Source organism: Palaemon carinicauda, chromosome 6 (genome assembly GCF_036898095.1).
Source record: "Palaemon carinicauda isolate YSFRI2023 chromosome 6, ASM3689809v2, whole genome shotgun sequence".
Lineage (NCBI taxonomy): Eukaryota > Metazoa > Arthropoda > Malacostraca > Decapoda > Palaemonidae > Palaemon > Palaemon carinicauda.
In genome coordinates, this window is record NC_090730.1 from 86,441,430 (window position 1) to 86,468,344 (window position 26,915).

A 26,915-nucleotide genomic window follows, 5' to 3' on the forward strand; every position below is an offset into this window, starting at 1 on the left:
AATATATATATATATACATATATATATATATATATATATATATATATATATATATATATATATATACAGTGAACCCTCGTTTATCGCGGTAGATAGGTTCCAGACGCGGGCGCGATAGGTGAAAATCCGCGAAGTAGTGACATCATATTTACCTATTTATTTAACATGTATATTCGGACTTTTAAAACCTTCCCTTGTACGTAGTACTGTTAACAAACCACCCTTTAATGTACAGAACACTTAATGCATGTACTACAGCACCCTAAACTAAAACAGGCACAAATATTAAAGGCGATTTTATATCATGCGTTTCCTAAACACCTAAAAAGCACGATAAAAAATGGCAACCAATGTTTTGTTTACGTTCATCTCTGATCATAATGAAGAAACAAACTCATTTAGTGTACACATATATGTATAGGTTAGTTTTTGCATCGATTATATTGATTATACAGTACTGTATGTTGATTTTTTTATTACCAATGTTTTAGTTTACGTATTTTTCTTAGGACTTCCAAATGAAATCTTTTTCTTTATGACGCCGCCTGAAACGACGGCGTGTACGCTCAGTAAACAACCACGCTCAGAACAAACAAGGCATTTAACGCGCATGATGATAGTGATAAATAATGATACAGTACATACAGTATTTACAGTAAAAGCATTTACAAAATATGTTACCTTACAAATATAAATTATACAGTACTTGTACGTAGCAAAGCAGGAAAACAATTTACGAGAGAGAGAGAGAGAGAGAGAGAGAGAGAGAGAGAGAGAGAGAGAGATAGAGAGAGAGAGAGAGAGAGAGATTGTTTTACGTACGTAAATGTAAATTTTAAACAAAAAAAATATGATAGGTTACAACATGTAGACTTTTAAAACCTTCCCTTTAACTTAATGCATACAGTACGTACATTACTAAACTATAAAACAGGCAGTAAGAATATTAAAGTAAAAAACAAAGATTGTTACTGTACTCACCACGAAAGAAGTTGAAGAAAAACTTGAATGGTGATGGCGATGAATTTGCTGCACAGTAGAAATGATGATGATGAAGCTGATGATGTGTTCTACTGTGCAGTCAATGATAGTATTTTACGTCTCTTCAGACGGAGGTGTCTTTTCCTGGGACACCTCTTCAACTTCTTCCTGGGAAACTTCTTCAATTTCTTCCGAAGGCGTACTAGCAGGAGGAACTGGCTCTTTTTAGCGAGGCTGGAAGAACATTGTGATCGGAAGTTGTTGCCGCTGCTTCTTTTTTCGATCCAAGAGCATCCTGTAGGGAGTCATGATGTCATCGACCTTGTTGGAGAATTGCATCGAGCGAACCATATCCTCGTCCCACTCTTGTAACATTTCTTTCGCCTCCTTGATATGGTTGCAGAACTTGGCAAGCCGTTCTAATGTTAAGCCCGTTTCTTCGACATTTTCTTGGGTCTCTTCCTGGGTATCACTCTCTTCCTCACTTGCCGATTTCGTCAGGTCTTCGAGGTCTGCGTCAGTTAGGGGCTGGGAATGGCAGTCCAACAACTCGTCGACGTCTTCAGTCGTCATGTCGCCAAACCCGTCACCTCCAATTATGGCAGCCAACTGCACAGATTTCCGTATTGCAGAGTGTTGGATTTCCGACGGAGTAAATCCCTTGTCGTCGTAAACAATATCGGGCCACAGCTTCTTCCAGCTCGCATTCACGGTTGCAGGTTTCATCTCTTGAAGTGCCTTCTGAATATTCTGCAGGCACGTGGCTATGGTGTACTGCCGCCAGTACGCCTTCAAGTTGAAATCTTCATCCTCGTCATCTTGGGCAGCATCCACACACGCAACGAGGTCCGCCAAGGTATTCTTCGTGTAGAGGGCCTTGAACGCCCTGATAACCCCCTGGTCCATTGGTTGAATTAATGACGTGGTGTTGGGTGGCAGGAACTCAACCTGAACGCCCTCACGCGACAGGTCAGTTGCGTGTCCACCAGCGTTATCCATAAGGAGAAGGATCTTGAATGGCAAGCCCTTCTCTAAGAGATATTGACTGACTTGCGGGATGAAACACTGGTGGAACCAGTTGGAGGTCAGCATCTTCGTAATCCATGCTTTTGGATTATGCATCCAGTACACGGGAAGGAGATTCTTATTTTTATTTTTCAAAGCGCGAGGATTTTTCGACTTATAAATAAGCCCCGGCTTTAACAAAAATCCAGCAGCATTGCCACACATCACGAGGGTAACGCGATCCTTGAATGCCTTAAAGCCAGAGGCTTTGGCTTCCTCTTTGAACAGGAAAGTTCGCGACGGCATTCTCTTCCAAAACAAGCCAGTCTCATCCATATTAAAGACTTGTTCCGGCTTGTATCCACCTTCGGCGATAATATTCTTGAACGTCTGGTTCACGTAAGTTTCAGCAGCGGCAGTGTCAGCGGAAGCAGACTCCCCATGCAGGGAAACGCTTTTCAGGGCGAAGCGTTTCTGAAACTTCGCGAACCATCCTTTGCTTGCGGAAAAACGTTTCTGAGGCTGGGAATCAGTGGATGTCCCTGGTTGAGGATCATCTGCATCATCATCATCTTCAGCATGGTTGCCGTCGTCGTCTTTAGGTTCCTTTGCAGCAAAATTCTCATATAAACTCAAAGCCTTTGTTTGGATGGTGTTCGTATTCAAGGCTATGTTCTTCTTCCGGCAGTCGGCAATCCACACAGCTAAAGCACCTTCCATGCGTACGATCGTTTTATTACGCGTTGTAACGACTCGCTTCGCTGATCTGCTAAAGGTGATTGCAGCCGTCTTTCTAATGTTCGCCTCGTCCTTTTTGATATAGCGAACGGTGGATTCGTTGATGCCAAAATGGCGGCCGGCGGCCGCGTAACTTCTACCATCTTTTAACATGTCGAGAAGCGTAACCTTCTCAGCTATCGTCATCATCCTTCGGTGGCGTTTAGGCTCACTACCAGCCTTACTAGAAGCAGAACGCTTGGGAGGCATTGTACAGTAGGATTTAACAGAAAGTTCAACAAAAAGTTCAACTTAAAACAGTCGCACACAGCACAGATTAAACTTCACAAACTTAAGAACGTCTACTCAGCGATACGCGGAAAGAGAAAGTGAACGATCCAGCCCCGCGAGAACTTTGATGCTGCGGGTAGAAGATGCGGGCAAAACACCAATCACAGGCTAGATAACAAAACTTGAGTTCTGATTCGTCATCTATCAACGCTTGAACCAATCACAACCCGTCTTACAGTACTATGATGCGTTGGTTACTCATAGAAGATGCCCCGCGCATACTGAACGTACTGTACGTAGATTAAGTACAATACCGTAATAATAATAAATAATGATAATAATATGTACTGTACAGTAATAATAATAATAATAATGATAATAATAATAACAATAATAATTTTATTAACAACAACAACAATAATAATAAAAATTTACGTACGCTATTTTACGCCTCTCTCTCTCTCTCTCTCTCTCTCTCTCTCTCTCTCTCTCTCTCTCTCTCTCTCTCTCTCTCTCTCGTACGCTTATTCGAAATGTGATTTTTGCAACAAAGAATATTATTGGATGCAGTACTGTACTACGTACGTATACATACAAAAGATTCATGGAAAAGAAGCACATCCATTACAGTACACACCATTCTAATATGGTATGACTGCATCTGATTTGCGTTTCATGTTAGATTTAATTTTACTACGTACTGAATTATCGTATGATCACATTCTCTTTTCGTGTTTTATTTCTTTCTGTGCTGAATTATATATCATATGTAATGCAATGAACAATCAGTAAGAGCAGATATTACTAATTACAGTATTAATGGAATTACAGGTAACAAAATATCGTATTTGGGGGTCTTCAGATTTCGCGGTATTTTCGAATTTTCCGGAAAATCCGCGATATGTATATATATATGGGTTATGGAAAAACCCCGCGAAGTGGTGAATCCGCGATTGTCGAACCGCGAAGTAGCGAGGGTTCACTGTATATATATATATATATATGTATATATATATATATATATATATATATATATATATATATATATATATATATATATCTAAAGTAGGAAGATGTGATGTAGTTCTAAGGGAAAAGTATGGGAAATATGTCTGGGTAATAAGCAAAGCTCTACTTCCAGTTTGTTTCTTCATTATGATCAGAGATAAACTTAAACAAAACATTGGTTGCCATTTTTTATCGTGCTTTTTACCGTGTTTAGGAAACGCATGATATAAAATCGCCTTTAATATTTGTGCCTGTTTTAGTTTAGGGTACTGTAGTACATGCATTAAGTGTTCTGTACATTAAAGGGTAGTTTGTTAACAGTACTACGTACAAGGGAAGGTTTTAAAAGTCTGAATATACATGTTGAATAAATAGGTAAATATGGTGTCACTACTTCGCGGATTTTCACCTATCGCGGCCGGGTCTGGAACATATCTACCGCGATAAACGAGGGTTCACTGTACATCAATTGCGTGCAAAAAGGCCATAACATATAACTGGCGGTTTTCTATTCAACCAACGACAGTTTCTGTTAACAGTTAACGGTGAGAAAAACAGACATGTTTATTCAGGTCCCTATCAGTGCGAGGGGAGAGCGAAGATACAAAGGAGACTATATGCAAAAAAGAGAAATGTCGTTACTATGTACGATCGTGTGACACGGTTGGTACACAGTAATAAACCAATACAATATATTAGTGTGCTATATTTATAAAAGGTCTTATAATATTGTAATGTGTGCTGAATGACAACACTTACGTGTATGCGCATAAATCAGCGATAATTCATTATAACAAATGCACATGCCCTACTCATGTACTGGCAATCAGAACTCTTCCCTGGTTAAACAAAACTTGTTTCTTTTCTGGATTGGTATATCATTATTCTTATAAGTTAGTGAAATCAGTCATTCATTTTCCAGACTATCTTATGATTGATTACAGGTGTTTGTTTTCAAGTTAGAAATGGAATTTAGAGCAAGATAGGTAAAGAAGTTGTACACAAAGTGGAAGGAGGCCAGTGGTGCTTGTGAAAAGTTAAAGGTTTCAGAAAATGTAACCATGACTGAAATGACAACAAAAACACAGTGTAAAGCCCACTTTGGGTGGTAATCCCACGGTCAGACAAAATGTACTGTAATCTACTTACTTAGTGCACTGTTCCAATGCAAAGAGTTACATGTAACTTCTTACCATCAGTATGGTTAACTGTGACATTAGGCAAAAGTTATTTTTTCAAGAAATTTGGATTTTTAGCACAGTACTTGAAGTCTTCAACTAGTTTAGGGTACCACTGTTGAAATAGGAGAAAGACCAAATATTTATCATCAAGAGAGTTTTTAAAATTAATTTTGTGGATAATTTTTTGGGGGAGTGAATTATATCCTTTTATTTTTCAGAAATAGCTTTTATTGTGTTTTGTTATATTTTCATGTACTAGATATTACTGTATTTTATTTTATTGTATTTTTCTTTTAGGTGAGGATGCATTACGAGTACACAAAAATGTCATGCGAAGAGTCCACGAAGGTTATGAAGCCCGACTCCTGACACAGAATGGGAGCTCATTAGTAAAGCCAAAAAAAGTTTACTGTTATGTTACTCCCAAGCAATTGATAATTAAAGAGTTCCTGTTACGATTAATACCAAAGCGAGTGTGTACTTTTCGCCTTTGTCCTTCAACAAAGTTCCACTTTACTGGAACAAACAATCAAAGTGGGCTTCCGACCATGAGTATTGATGATGGCTGTCAGCCCCTAGTCTCATTGGCTGGCAAAGACCGGAATGTGATTGCAGCAACATTCACTCAATTCATGTTGAAAAATATTGGTGGTTCAGAAACATTTAAAGATAAACAAGATCACTTCTATCATGAAGTGAGAAAGTTCCATAGTAAACGGATGCATGAGAGAATACAAATAGGTGTGTCACGAGATCGACTCTTAGAGACTTCTATAAAGGCAACTAAGAACTTTACTGTGGCGGACTGGTGTAGGAACTTTGAAATTACATTCCAAGGGGAAGAAGGTTTAGATTGGGGTGGATTGAGAAGAGAGTGGTTTGAATTGATATGTGCCCAGTTATTTGATAATAACAATGGATTATTTGTCAGTTTGCATGAAGGCAGGCAAGCTTTAGTTCATCCAAATCCTTACAGACCACCACACATAAAGCTCAAACACTATGAATTTGCTGGAAAAGTTGTGGGGAAATGCCTTTATGAGTCAGCTCTTGGTAGCAGTTATAGACAAACTGTCAGAGCCCGGTTTACTCGTTCATTCCTGGCCCAATTAATTGGTCTTCGCGTTCATTACAAGGTGAGTAATATTTTGTTTATGGATAATATGTGAAAAATTGGTTGCTTATATTAAATCTCTAATTTCTCATAAAATTTACCTATTATGGTAAATATAGAAGCTTCAATAATGAAATTTAAAGTCAAGAGGAATATTTTTTTTTCTTGGAATTGAAATGAAATTCAAGTCTGCATGCATTTAATCATTAGCTTGATGGTATAATTTAATTGCCAGAAATGAATTATGCTACAATTTATTAAATTTTATCAAGATTTGTTACTACAAAAGACAGACCTTTGTCATTTAAGAGGCGCAACACAAACCTCTGCATGGAATTTTGGAAATTAAGATTTTTGCATATTTTGCTTGTTTTGAATTGTGTTTTTATGAAAAAAAAAATATTTTATCACTGAACCTCCCTTTCTTATATTTACGTTAGCGCATTCAGTCCCTTACACAACCCTTTCCAACTTTTTCTTCAAGAGTTTGAGGAAACGATATTTGTCATTTTCCCATAAGCAACTCTCTCTAACATCTCATAGGAGACCCTTGGTTTTTCTGTTTTTTTATAGCATTGTAAGGGCTAAAAAGTCTTTTGGATAGTTTCAGCTGTCGCTGAAATATATCTCCCATTGTAAGAAGCTCAAAGTTTGTATAGTTAGGATAAATACTAATTATTTCCAAATTTGTCATATTTCCATAGATTTATTATGCAGTGTCATGATACTATAATCATCTTGGTCATATTTTATCTGTATCTTCTTACTGTATATCATTATTTTATTTTCATGGTTCATAGGATATCCTATGCTTTATTAAAGCATTTTTGTATTCTATTTTTCAATTTCAGGAGCATTATCATAATCAACAATTACCAACTTTTTTTTTGGTTTACCTTTGGTTGTGCTCATGTGATCTCAAAGGCCTGCTACTGTATCGAGAACAGGCACACAAACGAATGTCAAGGAGTATCGTTCAAATAAATTCTTAACTTCAAAATATCTTCTTGATGAATATTACATTAGCACCAATATGTTGTAGGATATAGTATTCACTGTGCAACCACCAAATTTTCACCCATATAATATGATTTTATCAGATGCAGACAGTTCTTAAGGTGCAAACCTCCGATTTATGACCTTTCAGACCTACGAACGCAAATTATAGCAAGTCAAAAATGTTCGTGAATTCCGTGAAATTATAATTTTGAAATTAGCCCCACTTCCGACTGGTACCCTATGTCGCCGCTGCCGCCACACAGGCTGGGCTGCACCAACCCGCTTTATTCGAAAGCCATTATGTTTGCTATTATGATTGTTGTAGCTTTGTGTGTGTATTACTTCTGCTGTATTTTTGCCTTATTTCTATAAATTACAATAACATTAATTACGGTTGATAAGCAGATTGCTAGTGGTAGAGCAATGGAGCACAGCTTTAGTGGTGATATTGGTAGTAGTATAAAAAAAAGGCAAGCGGTAGCTGAAGGTGAAACAACAAGCAATGTTTTAGCCACTATTCTGTTTAGAATAAGGGAAAGCTGGTCCAGATGTGGAGGAAGCAAAAAGAAAAATGAGTGGGAGCCTATAAATATGCAAATTGAGTAATTAAATACAAATGCCAAATTTAGAAGGTAATGTGACAGTGTTTTATTATAACATGATGTAAATAATTTCCTAAGCTTTATAATCAATTACGACAGAGTTAAAAACTATAAATTATCGAGCATTGGCAACATGTACGAAACTCCGGTAAACTTTTATTATCACTAGCTAAGCTACAACCCTAGTTAGGAAAGTAGGGTGATATCAGCCAACGGCTCCAACAGGGAAAAATAGCCCAGTGAAGAAAGGGAGTAGGGAAATAAAAAATTGTATGAGATTAATTAACCATTAAGATAAAATGTTTTAAGAACAGTAACAACATTAAAACAGTTTTCATTTATAAACTTTAGGATTTATTAGCCTGTTCAACATAAAAACATTTGGTGCAAGTTTGAACTTTTGAAGTTCTACTGATTCTACTACCCGATTAGGAAGATCATTCCACAACTTGGTCACAGGTAGAATAAAACTTCTAGAATACTGTGTAGTTGGCTCATGATAGCAAAGGCATGACTATTAGAGTTAATTGCATACCTAGTATTATGAACAGGAGGGTACTATGGGGGAAGATCTGAATGTGAAATATGAAAAATCTTATGCGACATGCATAAAAAACTAATTGAACGATGGTGCTGAGATTAATGTCTAGATCAGCAATAAAAAATTTAAAAAACCATAAGTTCCTGTCCAACAAATTAAGATGAGAATCAGCAGCTGAAGACCAGACAGGAGAATGTCAGGATGCCAGAGAACTTCAAATCAATCAATCAACCAGACAGGAGAACACTATAAACAAGGAAGAATGAAAGAATTGAAACACTTCACCGAAAATCTTACAAGACTTTCTCAATAAGTCAATTTTTTGTGTAATTGAAGACACAGACCTGATGTGTTTCTCAAAAGTAAATTTGCTGTCAAGAATCACGCCTAAAATTTCAAGGCGTACAGAGTTCAAAAAACATTATCGATGCTGAGATTTGGATGTTGGGGAACAACTGTCCTTGAAATTATTTACATCATACTTTGAGGTTTGTTAGGATTCAACTTTATGCCCCATAATTTGCACCATGCTCTAAATTTAGCTAGATCTCTAATAAGGAATTCAGCAACCCCAGGAGATCGAATTGATGTAAAGAGTTGCATCATCTGTATATGCAACGCTCTTGTTTTCTAGGCCAAACTACATGTCGTGTAAATAGTATGAAAAGTAATGGGCCAAAAACACTACCTTGTAAAACACCAGATATTACATTCCTGTACTCGCTATGGTGCCCATCAACAACAACTTTTTGCAATCTATTACTCAAAAATTCAATAATGATGCTAAGAAAAGACCCACCCACTCCCAACTGTTTGAGCTTAAAAACAAGGGTCTCATGATTAACATGGTCAAAGGCAGTACTAAAATCAAGGCCAATCATATGAATTTCATGACCACACCAAGGAATTTCTGTACAGCATTGGAGATTGTAAGAAGGGCATCACATGCTTGAAGGCCTTTATGAAAGCCAAATTGCAAACTAGGGAACAGATGACTACCTCCAGCAAACCTATTTAAACGTTTTGCCAAAAGACATTGAAAAACTTAAGATAATATGGGAGTTATAGAAATTGGGCGGTAATCTGTTAAACTAGAATTACCGCAAACACATTTACTCAGTGGAGTGACATTACCAAGTCTCAAATAAGTGCTAAGAGCTCCTGTTCTTGTTAACTTGTGCAAAATAACAGATAACTTTGGAGCTAAGAAATCTGCAGTCTTTATAAAAAACAATGGAAAAATACCATTTTGGTCAACTCTTCCATAAGCATCAAGGTCCATCAAGAGAGCTTTAATTTCACAAGATCGAAAATCTAAACTAGTTAGTTTAGTCTCGGGAAAACAGGAATGAGGAAGATCAAGTTTCTCATTACTCTGCTTACTGTCAAGGGTTGTCATTTCCTTGGGACAGTGAGTGGCAGAGCCATCTGGTTTAAGTAAAGGAGTAACTGTTGCATCTACACCAAAGAGTGCTGATTTAAGGGTAGCTCATCACTTATGTTCCTGAGTTGTACCAGAAGGGGTTTCTTTTATGGTTAAGTTTTATTAATTTTAAGTTGAAGCATAAACTCTCTGAGCAAAAGCTCTAATCTGTGTATAGTTATTCCAAGTCAAATCTGATCTGTTACCCTTCCAAAGATGATAGGCCTCCTGCTTCTCCAAGTAAGCATGTCTACAATTATCATTGACCCATGGTTAGTCTTTTATTTGGTACCTTAGTACATGAGAAGGAATATGCCTATCAATTATGTTGACTAGATTCTTATTCAAAGGAATAACAGGATCAACACTATTATAGAATTGTGACCAATTCAAGCCCAAAAGATTACTCAAAAGGCCGTTCAAAGTCTGCTCAAGATCTTATATAAATCTTGCATGAGTATGATTTATCAGAGACAGGCTGCTCAGTTGTCCCACTATGGAAATCAAGGCATGTTAAGATGTCCCACTACGGGCCAACCAAGGGAAAGGCCCGTGCCAACATGAAGAGTTGGCTGTGATACACTACCACCCACCAAGATGTCACAACTAGAGAACCAACCTTACTTGTTACAATACCAAGGGAGTCGGTGTGTATGAGGTCCAAACAGTTACCAGACCTATGAGTAGCTTCACTTATGATTTGCTCACAGCCTGATTCAGAGACAAAGTCCGAAGCTCTTAAGTCATGACGATCAGTAGGAGAAACAGAATCGAATATGCCTATCAATTATGTTGACTAGATTCTTATTCAAAGGAACAACAGGATCAACACTGTTATAGAATTGTGACCAATTCAAGCCCAGAAGATTACTCAAAATGCCATTCAAAGTCTGCTCAAGATCTTATATAAATCTTGCATGAGTATGATTCATCAGAGACAGGCTGCTCAGTTGTCCCACTATGGAAATCAAGGCATGTTAAGATGTCCCAACTAGAGAACCAACCTTACTTGTTACAGTACCAAGGGAGTCGGTGTGTATGAGGTCCAAGCAGTTACCATACCTATGAGTAGCTTCACTTATGATTTGCTCACAGCCTGATTCAGAGACAAAGTCCGAAGCTCTTAAGTCATGACGATCAGTAGAAGAAACAGAATTTAACAACTCCATATGGTGAGCATTGAAATCACCAACAAAAACAAAAGAGGCCTTTCTATCATCATCTTGTATCTTAGCCATAATGGTAAGAAGACAGTCGCTGGTAGAATCATCCATGTCTAGAGTTGAGTAGATCGAACACAATTAGAAGTTATGAATGCCACACACTTTTATTACCTGAATCTCATGACATCCACATTCATAGCAGTGCTTATGAGTAGCAGGAAACTCAGTCCTAATATACACCGCCATTCCTCTGGCCTTAGGCATGGCATCCCGTTTCAAAATTATTGGCTACTTGAAACCAGTTATATGGAGCTCAAATGAATGCCTAATATTAGAAACCAAAGTTTCTGAACACTAACGTCTTGAATATTTGCATGAAGACCACAAATATTGCAATACAGCAGACGACACTGATGAGGTCTAGAACATACTATTTCTGAATTTTGCTCATTGTCTCCAGACAGCATAAGAATTAATGGCAATAAAAAAGATACATCATACTTAAAAACTAAATTACCATGAATGATAACAAAAATAATATGTACAGAAATATAAATAAAGTGATTGATAAAACCCATAGACTATAAATAAAAATTCGTAAAAACTGGTCAACAATGAGGCGTTGATACACCATGCAAGGCTAGACACTCTCCAGGATAGGCCCCACAACTAAAGGGAGGACAGTAAGGATGGTTTTGAAAAGAAAAGAAACAGATAAACCACCAGGCATCCATGGCCCTTCTATTAAGCCTGCTCAACACACCATAAAAAAAAAAAAGAGGAAAAAAAATAAGGTAGAATAGTGTGCCCGAGTGTACCCTCAAGCAGAAGAACTCTATTATTATTGTTATTATTATTATTATTATTATTATTATTATTATTATTATTATTATTATTATTATTATTATTATCACTTGATAAACCACCAGGCATCCATGGCCCTTCTATTAAGCCTGGTCAACACACCATTTAAAAAAAAAAAAAAAAAAGAGGAAAAAAAATAAGATAGAATAGTGTACCGGAGTGTACCCTCAAGCAATTTTGATCCAGGAAAATGTTGTCATTTTCATTTAAAGATAAACAGTAAACTTGTCTCTTTCCCTTATTGAGAATTCACTTTACTTTTATATTTAATATATCAAATTCTACACTGATTAAATCTTATTTAACTTCTTTTTATGTTGTATTAGCACATGAAATTTCAAATTTAACTTTGTTGCTGATTTATATTAATACCTCTCTTCTTTATATAACCCTTTCATGTAATCAGAGTGGGTGGTATCATATAGGACTTGGTGCTGGCTTACAGCCTCCAAAAGTTACTCAGTGGATGACATATTGGGGATTACTGAGCAAGTTACTTCCTGTGCTGCATGTGTGCAGAAACCTGCATTTCAAACACTGCATGACACTGGCCGAAGCAGGTCTGCCCCTGCACTGTGCTGTTCTGAGTGACAATGTGCACACTTACATTTGAAATAGTGAAATGCAATTTTCTGCCCTGCTCTATGCTGCGTTACCTATGTTGCTTGTGTATCAATGTGTGCCCAGTCTTATTATTGGAATCAGTTGAGTGAAACGCCAGTTTAATCAAAATCCTGTTTATTTCCAATATAACTGTAATATTTTGCCACAGTGTATATTTCTCTCTCTCTCTCATATACCAAATTTAATTTTTTACTTATTAAATATTCATATTTTTTTTAGACATCATTAGAAATTCTTGGTATTGTTACTAAGTACTTTGATAATGAGAATACTAATATTGCTCGGTAACGCATCAAAAGGAAATCGCTCGATTTGCCAGCTAGCCCTTCGCCAGAAATATGGCATCACCAGCCTTGTGATATAAACTCGACAAAGAATGACTTGCAAAATATGTAAAACCCTTTTCTGTTTCTCTTGGAAGAAATAAAAGAAAAACGGATTTTGAGCAAAGCAAAAAATCTATTTTTGGGTGATATGGCCATGTCGTCCTGATGGAAGGTTCCTTTAGGCAGCTTTCTAAGGGATATTTAGCTACAGTGATTCTCCCAGAGAATTGACTGTAGGGGTCCTGAATTCTAACTCCTGGCGCGAGTGTCCTTAAGAAAATTCTTAAGGATATTGCATAATATCAGGGGATGTATTTCTTGATACGACACATGGCAATCTTCACCCCGAATAGAGTTTTCGCTCTGAGGGAGAAGAGTGGCGAAAATGAAGGGGAGCCATCATCAAAGTTACCCTGTGGATCCCTTTTCCCGTACTACTACGGTGCAACTCATTCCTTGTTGCAATTAAGCATGGATGGCTATAGATAGAGTAGTTTCAGGTGGGGATGTTACATATGTATACTCCTTTTCTAGAAAGGAGGGCGGGTCCATCAGGACGACATGGCCATATCACCCAAAAATAGATTTTTCGCTTTGCTCAAAATCCATTTTTGGGGCTCAGCCATGTCGTCCTGGTGGAAGTTTACCAGAGAATTACTTGAAAGTACTATATCTTTGGGTTTGTATAAGTGCCTTTACCTTGAGTCAGCTTCTATGTGATCACCCAGATCACATGAACATATGACGCTACCGTTATTCGTCATATCCGCTAAGTTTGTAACTAACGTGGGGCTTCCTGCCCCCTGCAGGGAATCTGTCAACACTGACTATAGAAGGACAAGGTTTTGTATTTGTAAGAACAAAGTGGAATTAACTTACCACAAGCATGTTCACACATAGAAGCAACTTCAAGTATTTTATATTAGGAAAATAATTAAAAGACTCAGGCTAGTTTTATTCAGCTATTTGTGGGGCAAATAAGTTGCAAATACATTTTTAGTATTTATTTGTATAGACAAAAAATAGATACAACAACAAATGTATTAAAATAGAATCATTTACTATATAAACAACATTCTTAAAGTACATATATATTCATCACCTGTAAGGGAAGAAATATATGTTAATAAGGCCACTCAAAGATTTTGCAAAGTTATTAAGATAATTTCACTTTAGATGTTGGATATGTTCAAACACTGCGTACGAATGTACACACGGCGCTGGTGTTATTGGTTAGATTCTTCACCTATAAAGAACAGTCAAAGGGTCACCAGGGTGACCCTTAATAAAAAGGTATTACACTTAAAGGTGTTAACACCTTTTCACCCATTCACTGTAAAGTTCCAAACAGTTCACTGTTCATCGCAGCACTAGACGACAGGTTTTATAACACTACCTGTCGCTACCACAAAGATTTATTTCATGCACTTGCTTCGCATAATGTTTATAAAAGACTCTAGAGGATTTCCAACCTGTATATGAGTGGAGTCTATCAAAGTCCATATGCTGAAAGAAGTTCAGCGAGGAAGCAGCTTTTCTCGGATCATGACCGGCGGTTGTACTGTCAGGATCCGCTCTGCGAATAAAGAAGGTGAGCTTCACCCTCAGTTGTTTCAGGGATAAGTTTGATCCTGATGTTTCGCCTATAAAGAGTTGTCTTCCCTTAAAGTCTGAAGTTCTTCGAAGATAGACCTTTAGGCACTCTACTGGACATAGAGAGACATCTTCCTTCAGAGGGCAGATTCTCCAAGGGCCCCACCTTTTGGTGGGTAGCTCGTTTTTGGCGAGAAAAGTAGTATCGGGAAAAAGATTCAGTTCTCCCTCTTATGTGAAATGAATATGGCCCTCATCTCTTGATAGGGCTACTATTTCACAAACTCTAGCCCTTGAGGCTATAGCGAACAGGAATATCACTTTCTGTGTTAGATCCTTTAGGGAGCAATCTTCATTGTTCAAGTTGGAAGCAAAGTGCAAGACTTTGTCCAAAGACCATGAAATGGGCTTCGGAGGGGCTGCTGGTTTAAGTCTAGTGCATGCCTTCGGAATCTTGTTGAAGATTTCGTTCGACAGGTCCACCTGGAAGGCGTATAGAAGAGGTTTAGTCAAAGCTGACTTACACGTAGTTATCGTGGAAGCCAAGCCTTGTTCGTGAAGGTGGATGAAGAAGGACAGGCAGAAGTCTATCGAGATTTCTGTCGGCTTTTTTGCTTTAACAAAAGAGACCCACTTCTTCCAAGATGATTCATATTGTCTTCTGGTTGATTTTGACTTGTATTCCTCTATAAAGTCGATGCTGTCTTTCGAGATCCCAAACATTTTCTTGACTGCTAAGGTGAGAAAATCATGAGATGAAGGTTTTGGGTTCTCAGTGATGAAGCGTTGACAGTCGACTTCTGAACCAGTTGGGATAGATCTGGGTTCGGTAGAGGAAACAGCCTCAGCCTCGGTTCTATCACTAGAGGGAACCAATTGTTCTTAGGCCATTTGGGGGCCACCACTGCTGCTGTCCCCTTGAAGGATCTCAGCTTGTTGAGGACCTTCAGCAGGAGATTTGTTGGCGGGAATAGATAGATATGACTCCATCTGTTCCAATCGAGGGACATGGCGTCCATCGCTTCTGCCCTAGGGTCCTCGTATGGGGCGACGTATCGAGGTAGTTTCTTGTTGTCGCTCGTTGCGAAGAGGTTGATCTGCAGTTCTGGGCCTTTTTTCAAGATGAAGGAGAATGAGTCTGTGTTTAGAGACCATTCTGACTCTATCGGTTTTCGCCCGGATAGAGCGTATGCCGTCACATTCCGGAACCCTTGTAGGTGAACTGCTGATAAATGCCATCTTTTCTTTCTTGCCAAGCAAAAGATGGCCAACATCACATGGTTGATGTAGGGCGATCTCGGGCCTTGTCGGTTCAGACATCTCACTATCACTTCGCTGTTCAAGACCAACTTGATGTGGGCTGATCTGGGAGGGGATAGCTTCTTCAATGTCAGGAGGACTACCATGGCCTCCAGAATGTTGATGTGAAAGGTCTTGAACAGGGATGACCAGGTCCCTTGAGCTTTCCTTTGATGGGAATGACCTCCCCATCCTTCCGTTGAGGCATCCGTGTAGATGACTACCGACGGTTGAGGTGGTTGTAAGGGGATAGTCCTTGCTAGGCTCTTGACCTTCGACCACGGCCTCAGAAGCAATTGCAGTAAGGTCAGTGTCGCTCTCTGTTGATCTCTTTGAGCGTTTGATACGTATCTTCTCCGGACTCCTGATGCAGCTTTTAACTGTGCTCTTAGCATTTGGTCTGTTACTGCTGCGAACTGGAGAGAGCCCATTACTCTTTCCTGTTGGCGTCTTGAAATCCTGTTGGATTTCAGTAGTCTCTTGACAGAACCCGCGATCTCTCTCCTCTTCTTTGGTGGAATGGAGAGGCGGTGTGACTGCAAGTTCCAATGGATTTCCAACCATTGAAACTCTTGAGCTGGAGAGAGGCAAGACTTCTTGTAGTTGATCTTGAAGCCCAGGTATTCCAGGAACTGGATCACCTTTGTGACTGCCTGCAGACAAGCAGTCTTGGATGCTGCCCACACCAGCCAGTCGTCCAGGTATGCGGCTACCTGAACGCCTTCTAAGCGTAGCTGTTGTACGACTGTGTCTGCAAGTTTCGTGAAAATCCTTGGGGCTATGTTTAGTCCAGAGGGCATGGCTCTGAAGAAATACTTCGTCTTCCATAGCTTGAATCCTAGGTAGGAGGAGAGGGGGCGGCTGACTGGAAGGTGCCAGTAAGCATCTGCCAGGTCTATTGAAACTGTGTACGCCCCTTTCGGTAACAGGGGCCTTATGTGTTGTAAGGTTAACATCCGGAACTTGTTGTTCCCGATGAACTTGTTGAGTGGAGACAAGTCTAGAATGACTCTGAGTTTATCCGAGTCCTTCTTGGGAACACAAAACAGCCTTCCCTGGAATTTGATGGACTTTGCTTTCCTTATAACCTTTTTGTTCAAGAGTTCTAAGGTATATTCTTCCAGTAAGGGGGTGGAGTGTTGGAAGAATTGAGGAAATGAAGATGGAGATCTGTTCCATTTCCATCCTAGTCCATTGTTGATTAGGCTGTGGGCCCAGGGATTGAAGGTCCAGCAATCCCGAAAGTGGAGAAGTCTTCCTCCTACCTGGAGCATCTCATTGCTTGGATGATCCGAAGGGTTTGCCACTCTGACCATGTCCTCCTCTACCTCTTGAGGGGTTTCTTGAGGAGCCTCGTCTAGATCCTCTACATTTCGGGCGAAAGGTAGTGGTGTGCCTTTCAAAACATGGGTTAAAGGCTGGAGACTGGGCTACCAGCTGTTGAGGCACCACCATGGTCATGGTTACCGTAGGATGTTGCACAGATCGAGGAGACAGTCTTGGCTTCTTCGTCTTCCTCTTAGGTTGGGGACCGGCATCAGGGGAAGATTTTCTCTTGGCAGAGATTCTCCACTTTTGGAGAAGGTTCCTATTCTCCGTGGCGGCTTTGGCGACTACCTCTTGGACTGCTTCCTTTGGGAAGAGGTCCTTGCCCCAGATACAGGAAGTGATCAACTTCCTGGGCTCGTGTTTGACCGTTGCATTGGCAAACACAAATTCTCTGCAGGCCCTCCTGGCCTTCACAAAAGCGTACAAGTCCTTGACCAATGTAGCCATGTGCATCTTGGCTAGGACTGTATACATGTCTGGGGTAATTGCAATGCCTGCACACATCTCCATGCAGTTCTGGAGGGACAGAGAGGCGGCTAGTCTCTCTTTTGTCTCCTGTTCTCTTCTCAGGAGAAAGTCTGACAGCTTCGGGAGGTTCTCATTGAACTGCTGTCCTGCAATGTCCGCGTCAAGCTTCGCCACCGAGAAGGTTAGGTGGACCTCGTTCCAATCCTTCTCACCTGTGGGCAAGGCCAGAGACAATGTCCTACACTCCTCTAGTGTAGGACATGGTTTGCCTGCATCAACTGCCTTTAGCACACTGTGGAGAGCTTTTGACATGAAGGGGAAAGCTCTGGAAGAAGGAGCAAGGAAAGTAGGGTACTTCTTGCTCAATGCAGAAACTCTGGTTTGTATAGCCTGCCTTCTTCAGGCTACTCGTCAAGAGAGCCTGTGCCTTGTCGTGGTAAAAAACCATGACCTCCTTGGGTTCCGTCTCTTCCTTAGACGCCGGCTCATTCTTCAGCCGCATGAAACACTCAGGGTAAGCCGAAAGGTTTGGCCAGAATTGGATATCGTCAAAGGGGAAGGCCCCCATCTTCTCCGAGATGTAGAGTTTCCCATTCATCATGGGCATGAACTCTGCATACCTCCAGGGATTGGTTTCGGAGCATTGTGCCAGGTCAGAAACTTTGGGCCGCTTGTGAGATCCACGAGAAGCAACTACGCGGCTTGCTTCCCTGAATTCCCTCCTCATATCAACATTTTCCTTACTGAGGGTATCCACCAACTGCTGGATCTGGGGCATAATCGCTTGGCCCGAGGGGAACAGCGGGTCTGGTTAAGGGGTTGGAGCTGAAGAAGTTGATGGCACAGCCTGAAATGCCGACACAGACGGTAGAGGGTCCTCCGCTTCTGTCGACTCAAGCTCTTCTTCATCCTCGGGTGGTTGGGCCACCTCTTCTTCAGGGTCTTCTTGAAGGAGACCCTTTTCGTTGTCCAAGGACAGTTCTGACATCCTCTCCTGATGGATGTCCATGCCTTGTAAAGCCTCGTTGATGTCGCCCTCTGTTGCTAGTTGTACACAGGGAGGCCCAGGTCGTGCCTGAGGCACAATGGCATCAGATGTCGCCTTAAGGAACAGCAGGCTTCTAATCACCCTCGTACCCACTTCCGAAGCGTTTCCCTCGCAGTATCCCTCGACTCCGTTGTTTTGGGATAGCCGAAACCTTCGGTCATCAAAGCCGAACAGACGTTGAAAGCCTTGGGGTCCCAGTATCTCAGGGTTTCAGTTGTGATGGAGCAGGGGGCATGAGACCTGCACATTGTTGTGGCCACAAAATTTCTTACCCTTGTGGTTGCAGTACATCACTGCACATTTCACCTTTGACTCCTCCTGTAAGAAAAGAAAAAGGTGAAATGAATATGGGGTAATTTATCACACTGATAAATTAAACTCATGCATTAAAAATAGCAATTAATATTATCATTACAGCTTAGGATAGTAAGCTAGAAAGATATAGGAAAGACACATATCTGTGTCTCCTGTCCAGGCAATTGCTGTGACCTCCCTCAATATTGATAATTCAAAATTTCCTTATTAGGGAAATCTAGGGTGGAAGAGCTCTAGAATATAGAGCTGAAGTTAGTGTATACTAGCACTAACCCTCCCAAAATTGGAATATTAATACTGTAGTGTAAAGAAATTGTGTTGTGATGATCTAGGATTCATCATGAAATTGAAGGAATACTTCACTTCAACATTATTTAGCGATCTCAAAAATGGACTGTGAAAGGACACAGAATATGTTGGAAAAGCATACTACTGTATATTATATACTATAGTTTTCTAACTTCTGTATTCACTATACTGCAGAAATACTGGCTACTGTATAATCTTATACTGTAGTTCTGCCGGCATGCTACCGGCTAGGCTAGTACCTGACGGCACTAGCCGACAGAGAGAGTGAAAGCAGGGAGAGAAGGGCTACCGTATTATTATAGTTTAGTACAATAATTAGGGTTGTAGGGACTACTGTCTCTACTGCCTTCTTCCAGAATGAGGATTCAAATGGAAGGGGGAGATTGTAATAATTCTAGCTTCCATCCAGCCACAGTATCTGTTGCTGGCTGCTCTGCCAGTTCCAGGGTTTGTGGATGGCAGTCCAAGAGAGGATTGAAGAATGCTCAAAGTTATAAGGGTCTCCCACTGTCAGCCGTCATGGCCGGTACAACCCTTCCTGGAGCCTTGCTTCCATTAGGGAGAAGGTCGAAGCTGCAATCAAGCCGCCTTTGTAGGAGCCCGGTTGGCATAGTTATCCGCCCGGCAAGCGGGGAGATTGTAGAATACCGGCCATAGATGTTGTGACGGCTAGGCCATCACTAAAGGGCAGAAAGGGGAAGGGAAACGGTCTTATATTTTGCGTCGGAAGAAGGCGGCACATCTGCCTAGTTTCTATACCGGTGCCGTCTTGGGTGGCAGAAGAATAACGATTCCTCAGCCTAAGACCTTGCTGGATATAAGACATGTTTTCTAGACCACAAGGGAGAAGGTGGCGGCAACTGTACTACCACTTTCGGTTGTGGACTAGGGAAGCTGGGCTTCCTATGTCTGCAAGTGAGAAGCGGCAGGGGAATGACTAATCCCCCGTCAGTAGAGTTGCCGACAACAAGACTGAATACTCTTGAGTTACTGTCGTAATTCAAAGCCAGGATACTCACCGTCAAAGAGGGAAGACAGAAACACTATCCCAGTCAAGCTGGAGTACACTACTCTATGGCAAGACCAAGATAGGGTTGTCACCTAATGGCGGCACTCAGGGGAAAGGAAAGGTTTATCCTTAAATCTCTAAAAGAGACTAATATCGAATTATGTTAGTAATTCTAGGAGATATGCTATCTCCGACTAAATTGATAAAACGATACAAGAGGATAAATGGGGATAACGTTACTAAAGTATATTGCATTAGGCTAGGCTAACTCGAGTCGGGATCTCGGCTACGCTTCGCCACCGAGACCCCATCATATACGATCGAAACGTTTCACAGAAGAGGAAATATTACGTGCATGAACTGATCTTCATTAGTATAATTTGCCTAAATAGCTATAATTCATTAAAGCTAAATACAGTACCCGGGACGTCGTACTACTAACTAAATGAAGCATTTATGGCGTACGACAGCGGTCCAAAATGGCCGCCTCCGGTGATGGCTATGCTCCGCTAAACACATCTAAATAATGCTAATTTAACTGTGAGAAGGGAGCTAAAAATTATACACAGGAAAGATTAAATACTCAACTTTCCAGAGGATGAAGATGCTGGAGAATGCATGGTAAAAATCCTGGAATGGTAACAAAACCGAGAGCAAGAAGGAGATACACCGTGCTTAATTGGCCACTGTTAAAGGAATGAGTTGCACCGTAGTAGTACGGGAAAGGGGATCCACCGAGTAACCTTGATGACGGCTCCCCTTCATTTTCGCCACTCTTCTCCCTCAGAGCGAAAACTATTCGGGGTGAAGATTGCCATGTGTCGTATCAAGAAATACGTCCCCTGATATTATGCGATATCCTTAAGAATTTTCTTAAGGATACTCATGCCAGGCGTTAGAATTCTGGAGACCTACGGTCAATTCTCTGGGAGTATTACTGTAGCTAAATATCCCTTAGATAGCTGCCTAAAGGATCCTTCCATCAGGACGACATGGCTGAGCTAAAAAATAACGGTACTAACTTACCAAGCAAAATTATTTCAATTTTAGTATTTAAAAGAAAATATATTCCTGAGAAAATATTTTCCTATTAGTATACTTTCATTAGATAAATATCAATCTACTATCAGAGATGAAACAAATGAAATTAAACTAGGGTAAAATATGAGATTCTGTCCAAGTTGTAGCGTCAAATTTACGCTAAGTTGTACTTTTAACAACCGGTACAGACAATTGAAATACTTTGTATCATTGCTCGATATTTCTATTATGGAAATACTAATATCAATCCGTAGCCTATTTAAAGGAAATCACTTGATTTGCCCACTTGCATTCCACTAGAAATAAAGAATCTCCATACATATAAAATGAACTTGACTGATAGTAAAACTTTTCTTAATGTTTTTTCATTCAAAATTGATACTGTATATTATCAATAAAAGAAATTACTAAGTTACCAAGAAAAATTACTTTATTTTTATAAAAGAAAATAGATAATTTCCAAGGAAATACTTATCCCATCAATTTACTATATCTGACAGAATATTGACGTCATCACAGTAAAAGTTGGAAAGCAAGGTGCTATATACCGAGGGACCCCAAAAGGGAAAATAGCCCAGTGAGGAAAGGAAACAAGGAAAAATAAAATATTTTAAGAACAGTAACATTTAAATATTTCCTATATAGATTATGAAAACTTTAACAAAACAACAGAAAGAGAAATAAGATAGAATAGTGTGCTGGAGTGTACCCTCAAACAAGAGAACTCTAACTCAAGATAGTGGAAGACCATGGTACAGAGACTATGGCACTACCTAAGACTAGAGAACAATGGTTTGATTTTGGAGTTTCCTTCTCCTAGAAGAGCTGCTTACCATAGCTAAAGAGTCTCTTCTACCCTTACAAAGAGGAAAGGGGCAGTGCAGTGAAGAAGAATTGTTTGGTAATCTCAGTGTTGTCAGGTGTATGAAGACAGATGAGAATCTGTAAAGAATAGGCCAGACTATTCGGTGTACGTGTAGACAAAGGGAAAGTGAACCGTAACTAGAGAGAAGGATCCAATGTAGTACTGTCTGGCCACTCAAGGGACCCCATAACTTTAGTGGTAGTATCTCAACGGGTGGCTAGTGCCATGATACGAGCTAACCACAGAGCAAAATTTTGCATTGAGATATGAGATGGCCCGTATCACTCATCCAGTTCACGTGGTTGTTGACTTCTGTACACATCTCTTGTGTTGTTTTTGTTATTTATGGGATTTTGTCTGTATTTGTGAACATTTTTCATAATATGTGATGGGTCCAAAGAATGTGAAAGGTAATTTTGGCAGTGAAAAAAAATCACATGATGATGGAGGTGAAGCATGAAATTATGGACAAAAATTAGCGTGTCACGCTATTACGAGCAGAGTACATTGACAGTATGTACAATCTTCAAATAGACGATGCTATCAAGAGCACAAAGGCTTTCAAAGCCATAAAATAATATCTAATTTACAGACAAATATAAATGTTGAGATGGATAGGCTTCTGTTGCTGTGGATTAAGGAGAAGCAGCTGGCAGGAGATAGCATTACTGACACAATCATCTGTGAGAAGGCCAGTGCAATCTACGAAGATTTGAATCAAAGAGAAACAGTTGAGACTGGGGAGACATCAAAACCATAGGAAATATTTAAAGCCAGTCGTGTATGGTTCAATAATTTTAAAAAGCAAACTGGATGCACTCGATTGTGAAGCATGGGGAAGTTACAAGCACAGATGTGAAAGCTACGGAGGAGTACATTGAACGTCTTACCGCACTTATTGCTGCAGAAGGTTATATTCTCCAACAAGTTGTCAATTATAATGAAACGGACCTTTTTTGAAAAATATGCCACGCAGGACATGCATCACAGCAGAAGAGAAGAAACTGCTGGGTCATAAATCCATGAAGGATAGATTGACTCTAGCCATATGTGTTAATGCCAGGGGTAATTACAAAATTAAGCAATGTGACGAACTAATTAAAATCTGTTATTGAAATGTCTTTTCATCCATGACAATGCCACTGGCCATCCTTCAAGTCTTGAAGATGATATTCTTGATGAATTTGACTTCATTAATTTCCTCTTCCCCCCCCCCCTCTCAACACCACTCCACTCCCGCCCAATGGACTAACAGGTAATTTCTAATTTCAAAAAGCTGTACACAAAGCATTTGTTAAAAAAAGGGGATTTTGACGTAGAAAATATTACATCAAAATCTATTTTTGTGCTCGAGCCGTGTCGTCCTGACGGAAGTTCCTTCTGGCAACTTTCTACAGTATAATATTTCTGCGATTGATATTACAAGAGAATTACCGTCAAGTATTGGTTCCAACCCCCGGAAACGACTATCCGAAGATATCGTGTATAATCAGGGACGTATCCTAAGATAACCATAGATATCTGCACCCCAAACAGACCTTACCCAGTCTAATCCACTAAGGGGTAGGGTAAGTAAGGAGCCGTTACACATCCTATCACCTTCCAGTGCTCCTTTACGATCCCGCTTCACCATTCCATGTCGCAGCTGAGCTACTGTGAAATAGAAGCCTCCAACAAGAAGAGGGGTGGGGAAAAGTAGGATGTAACGGGTGCCCATCAGGACGACATGGCTATCTCGCCCAAAATTAGATTTTTCCTCTGTCAAAATCCCTTTTTTGGGCTCGAGCTATGTCGTCCTGATGGAAGTGTACCAGAGAATTATTTATACTCGGTGTGAGGCTTTTCCATGGAAAAAACCTGCCATTAATGGGTGCTCACCACTTATATGATGAAGTATAATTATAAATTTTTACCTTAAAAAAAAATCCAAAATCATCTTGATTTGGTAAATATGATAGTGTTCTAAGAGGAAAGATCTGTGACCTGCTATCAACCATCCTTTTGGTGAAGAACAAATATTACCAATATCATGAACGTATTGAGTAATCATTAAAGAAAAAATACTCATTTTCAAATAGATTCTTAAAGTGCAGTGTTGGTAGATATTCACCATAGTATGCTAAGTTTAATTCTACTACCAGGAATTATGTCTAGCAATAAAAAGCTTCAAACAGTGTACAATTTTTATTAAACAACATATTTGAGCAAATTTTAATACAATTTATGTGAATAGCATTGTGATCTACCAATGTACCCCAAAATATATCCCCGATAAAATTTTTTACTTAAGTAATCATGAGGGGAAACAATTTGATATCCTAGAACCCCTTGAGAAAGAGATTTTATGATGAAAAATTAAGCCGTATATGGCTAAATGCAAAATACAGTGTCATACCCAACCAAAGAAACTGAATTACTTTAAACTCAGTTCTAAAATAGGAATAGTATGCTCATATAGGTTCACCTATAAAATTCAGAGAAACTAAATTGAATCCTGAAATTTTAAAATTTTGAAATTGTTTAATGTAGATCATGAAGCAAAAACCGACAGTTTACTAATTAAAGAAAATAAGCTGGAAGAATGCCCAAGGACGCACTTGAGAGCTACGTCATTGCAGCAGGTTTTATAACACTACCTGCTGCCACCACAAAATAACGAACTTGGTCCAATTGCTTCATGTAATGCTTGAAGAACACCTTGGTCGACTTCCAACCAGTATATGCTTGTAAACCTTCGAATGACATATACTGAAAGAATCTCAGAGATGATGCCACTTTCCTAGGGTCGTGACCCTACGGTATGCTAGCAGGGTCTGCTCTTCTAATGAAATAGGCCAATTTTGCTCTTATTTGTTTCAAAGACAACTCTGATCCAACTGTCTCACCTCTAAATAATTGACCCCTTTTAAAATTCTTTGTCTTGTCAAGACATGTCTTTAAACACTGCACTTGACACAGGGTGAGATCACTTTCGAGGGGAAATATTTTCCATGGTCCCCAACGTTTAGATGATAGCTCATTCTTAGCCAAAAAGGTAGGATCAGGGTATAAATTAACTTCACCATTGTCTGTAAATTCTATGTGACCCTCATCTTTAGAGAGAGCCACAATTTCACTAATCCGAGCACCTGAAGCCATAGCGATTAGGAAAATTACTTTTTGAGATAAATCTCGTAAAGACGCTGTTTGATTGTCAATTTCCAAAGCCAGTTGTAAAACTTTATCCAATGACCAGGAGATCGGCCTCGGTGGATCTGCTGGTCTCAACCTGGCGCAAGCTTTCAGAATCCTTTTGAAGAAGTCCGAGTTAAAATCTATGTCAAAAGCATATAAAATGGGTCTAGCTAGGGCCGACTTGTACGACGAAATCGTGTAGGATGCTAAACCTTTCGCATGTAAGTCGATCAGAAAGCCTAAACAAAAATCCATAGAGATAAAAGGTGGATTTTTATCTTTCATATATCGAACCCATTTCTTCCACGACGTTTCATACTGATTCAAAGTAATGGAAGTTTTATAATTTTTTGCAAATGCCAATTTGTACCGTTGAATTTTGAATCTTTTTTTTTAGAGCTAATTCGATAAAATCATAAGATGAAGGGCTTTCATTTTCCAGGATGAAACGAAGACAGTATTCCTCTGTACTTCTTTAGACAGACTCGGGTTGGGTAGAGGCACCAGCCTGGGGTTCATCTCTGTCACCAAAGGATACCAGTTGTTCTTTGGCCATAGAGGAGCAACCAGGGCTGCTGTCCTCCTGAACGATCGAAGCTTGTCCAACACCTTCAAGAGAAGATTGAAGGGTGGGAACACATAAATCTTCTGCTTTTATATCACAGATAATGCTAGCCTTACCCTTCATGAATTTTTGAAGGACCATTTCAACATAGTTCATTGTTTGAGAATTATTGATGATGCATGGCAGGATGTAATGTGAAGAACCTTAAGTTCAGCAGGAAAGGAATTGTGGCCTGATTCTGTAGCTGAAAAGGATTTTGAAGGGTTTGCTCCGCAGCCTGAGCCCAAACCCGCTGTGTTGGAAGAGATTGTGTCTCTAGGAAAGCCTACATGAGTGAGAGTAGATAAGACAGATGTCAACAATATTGTCAAGGAGCATCAAGAAGAACTCACGACTGAGAAGTTGATCAAGCTTCAGATGATGCAACATTCAGAGATATTGCAAGAGATAGGTAGCGAGGAGAAGGTCGAACCGCAGGAATTTATTTAACTAAGGGAGATTTAGGAAGTGTCTGCTAAGTGGCAGGATGTTGTGATTTCATTGAAAAGAAACACCCTGATAAATTTTCTACTGGTTCTGCTTCAGTTCTTTTTAATGACATTTGCCCGAATTATTTCTACAACATTTTGAAAGGGAGGTAGAAACAAAGCTCCGTAGATAGACTTTTGTTAAAAAGGCCTGCGACAAAGGAAAGTGAAAGTGAGGCAAAAAGAGCTTAAGTTAAGAACAGCAAGAAAAATGCAAATCCTATATAGTAAAAAAAAATGTTTTTAAAAAAGTAAGCTAAGTTCAGTTAAGTTAATTCTAAGTTTAAGTGTTACACTATGTGTAAAGAACACTATGAATACCGTACTGTCCAACTCTCCTTCCTTCCTTCCTTCCTTCCTCCCTCTCTCCCTACTTCCTCCAGTCACTACTAAACCGTTAAACAGCTAACGTCTCTTAAACACCTGCTTATCAATTCTTACCTTCGAGACAGGTGATAGTGGCTAACAGCAGTGTGTGCACACTGCTGTTAGCCACTATCATCTGTCTCGAAGGTAATAATTTGTAATTGATAA

At 39.7% G+C, this 26,915-nt stretch overlaps 1 protein-coding gene across 2 annotated transcripts in view; it reads left to right on the top strand.

Moving 5' to 3' along the window:
• LOC137642591 (apoptosis-resistant E3 ubiquitin protein ligase 1) overlaps positions 1 to 26,915 on the top strand; it is a 723,802-nt gene that overhangs the window by 647,257 nt on the left and 49,630 nt on the right. For both annotated transcript variants that reach the window (XM_068375282.1, XM_068375283.1), the window contains one exon: positions 5,481 to 6,319. In XM_068375282.1, the coding sequence (XP_068231383.1) occupies positions 5,481 to 6,319 (839 nt within the window). The remainder of the gene's footprint in view (positions 1 to 5,480; positions 6,320 to 26,915) is intronic.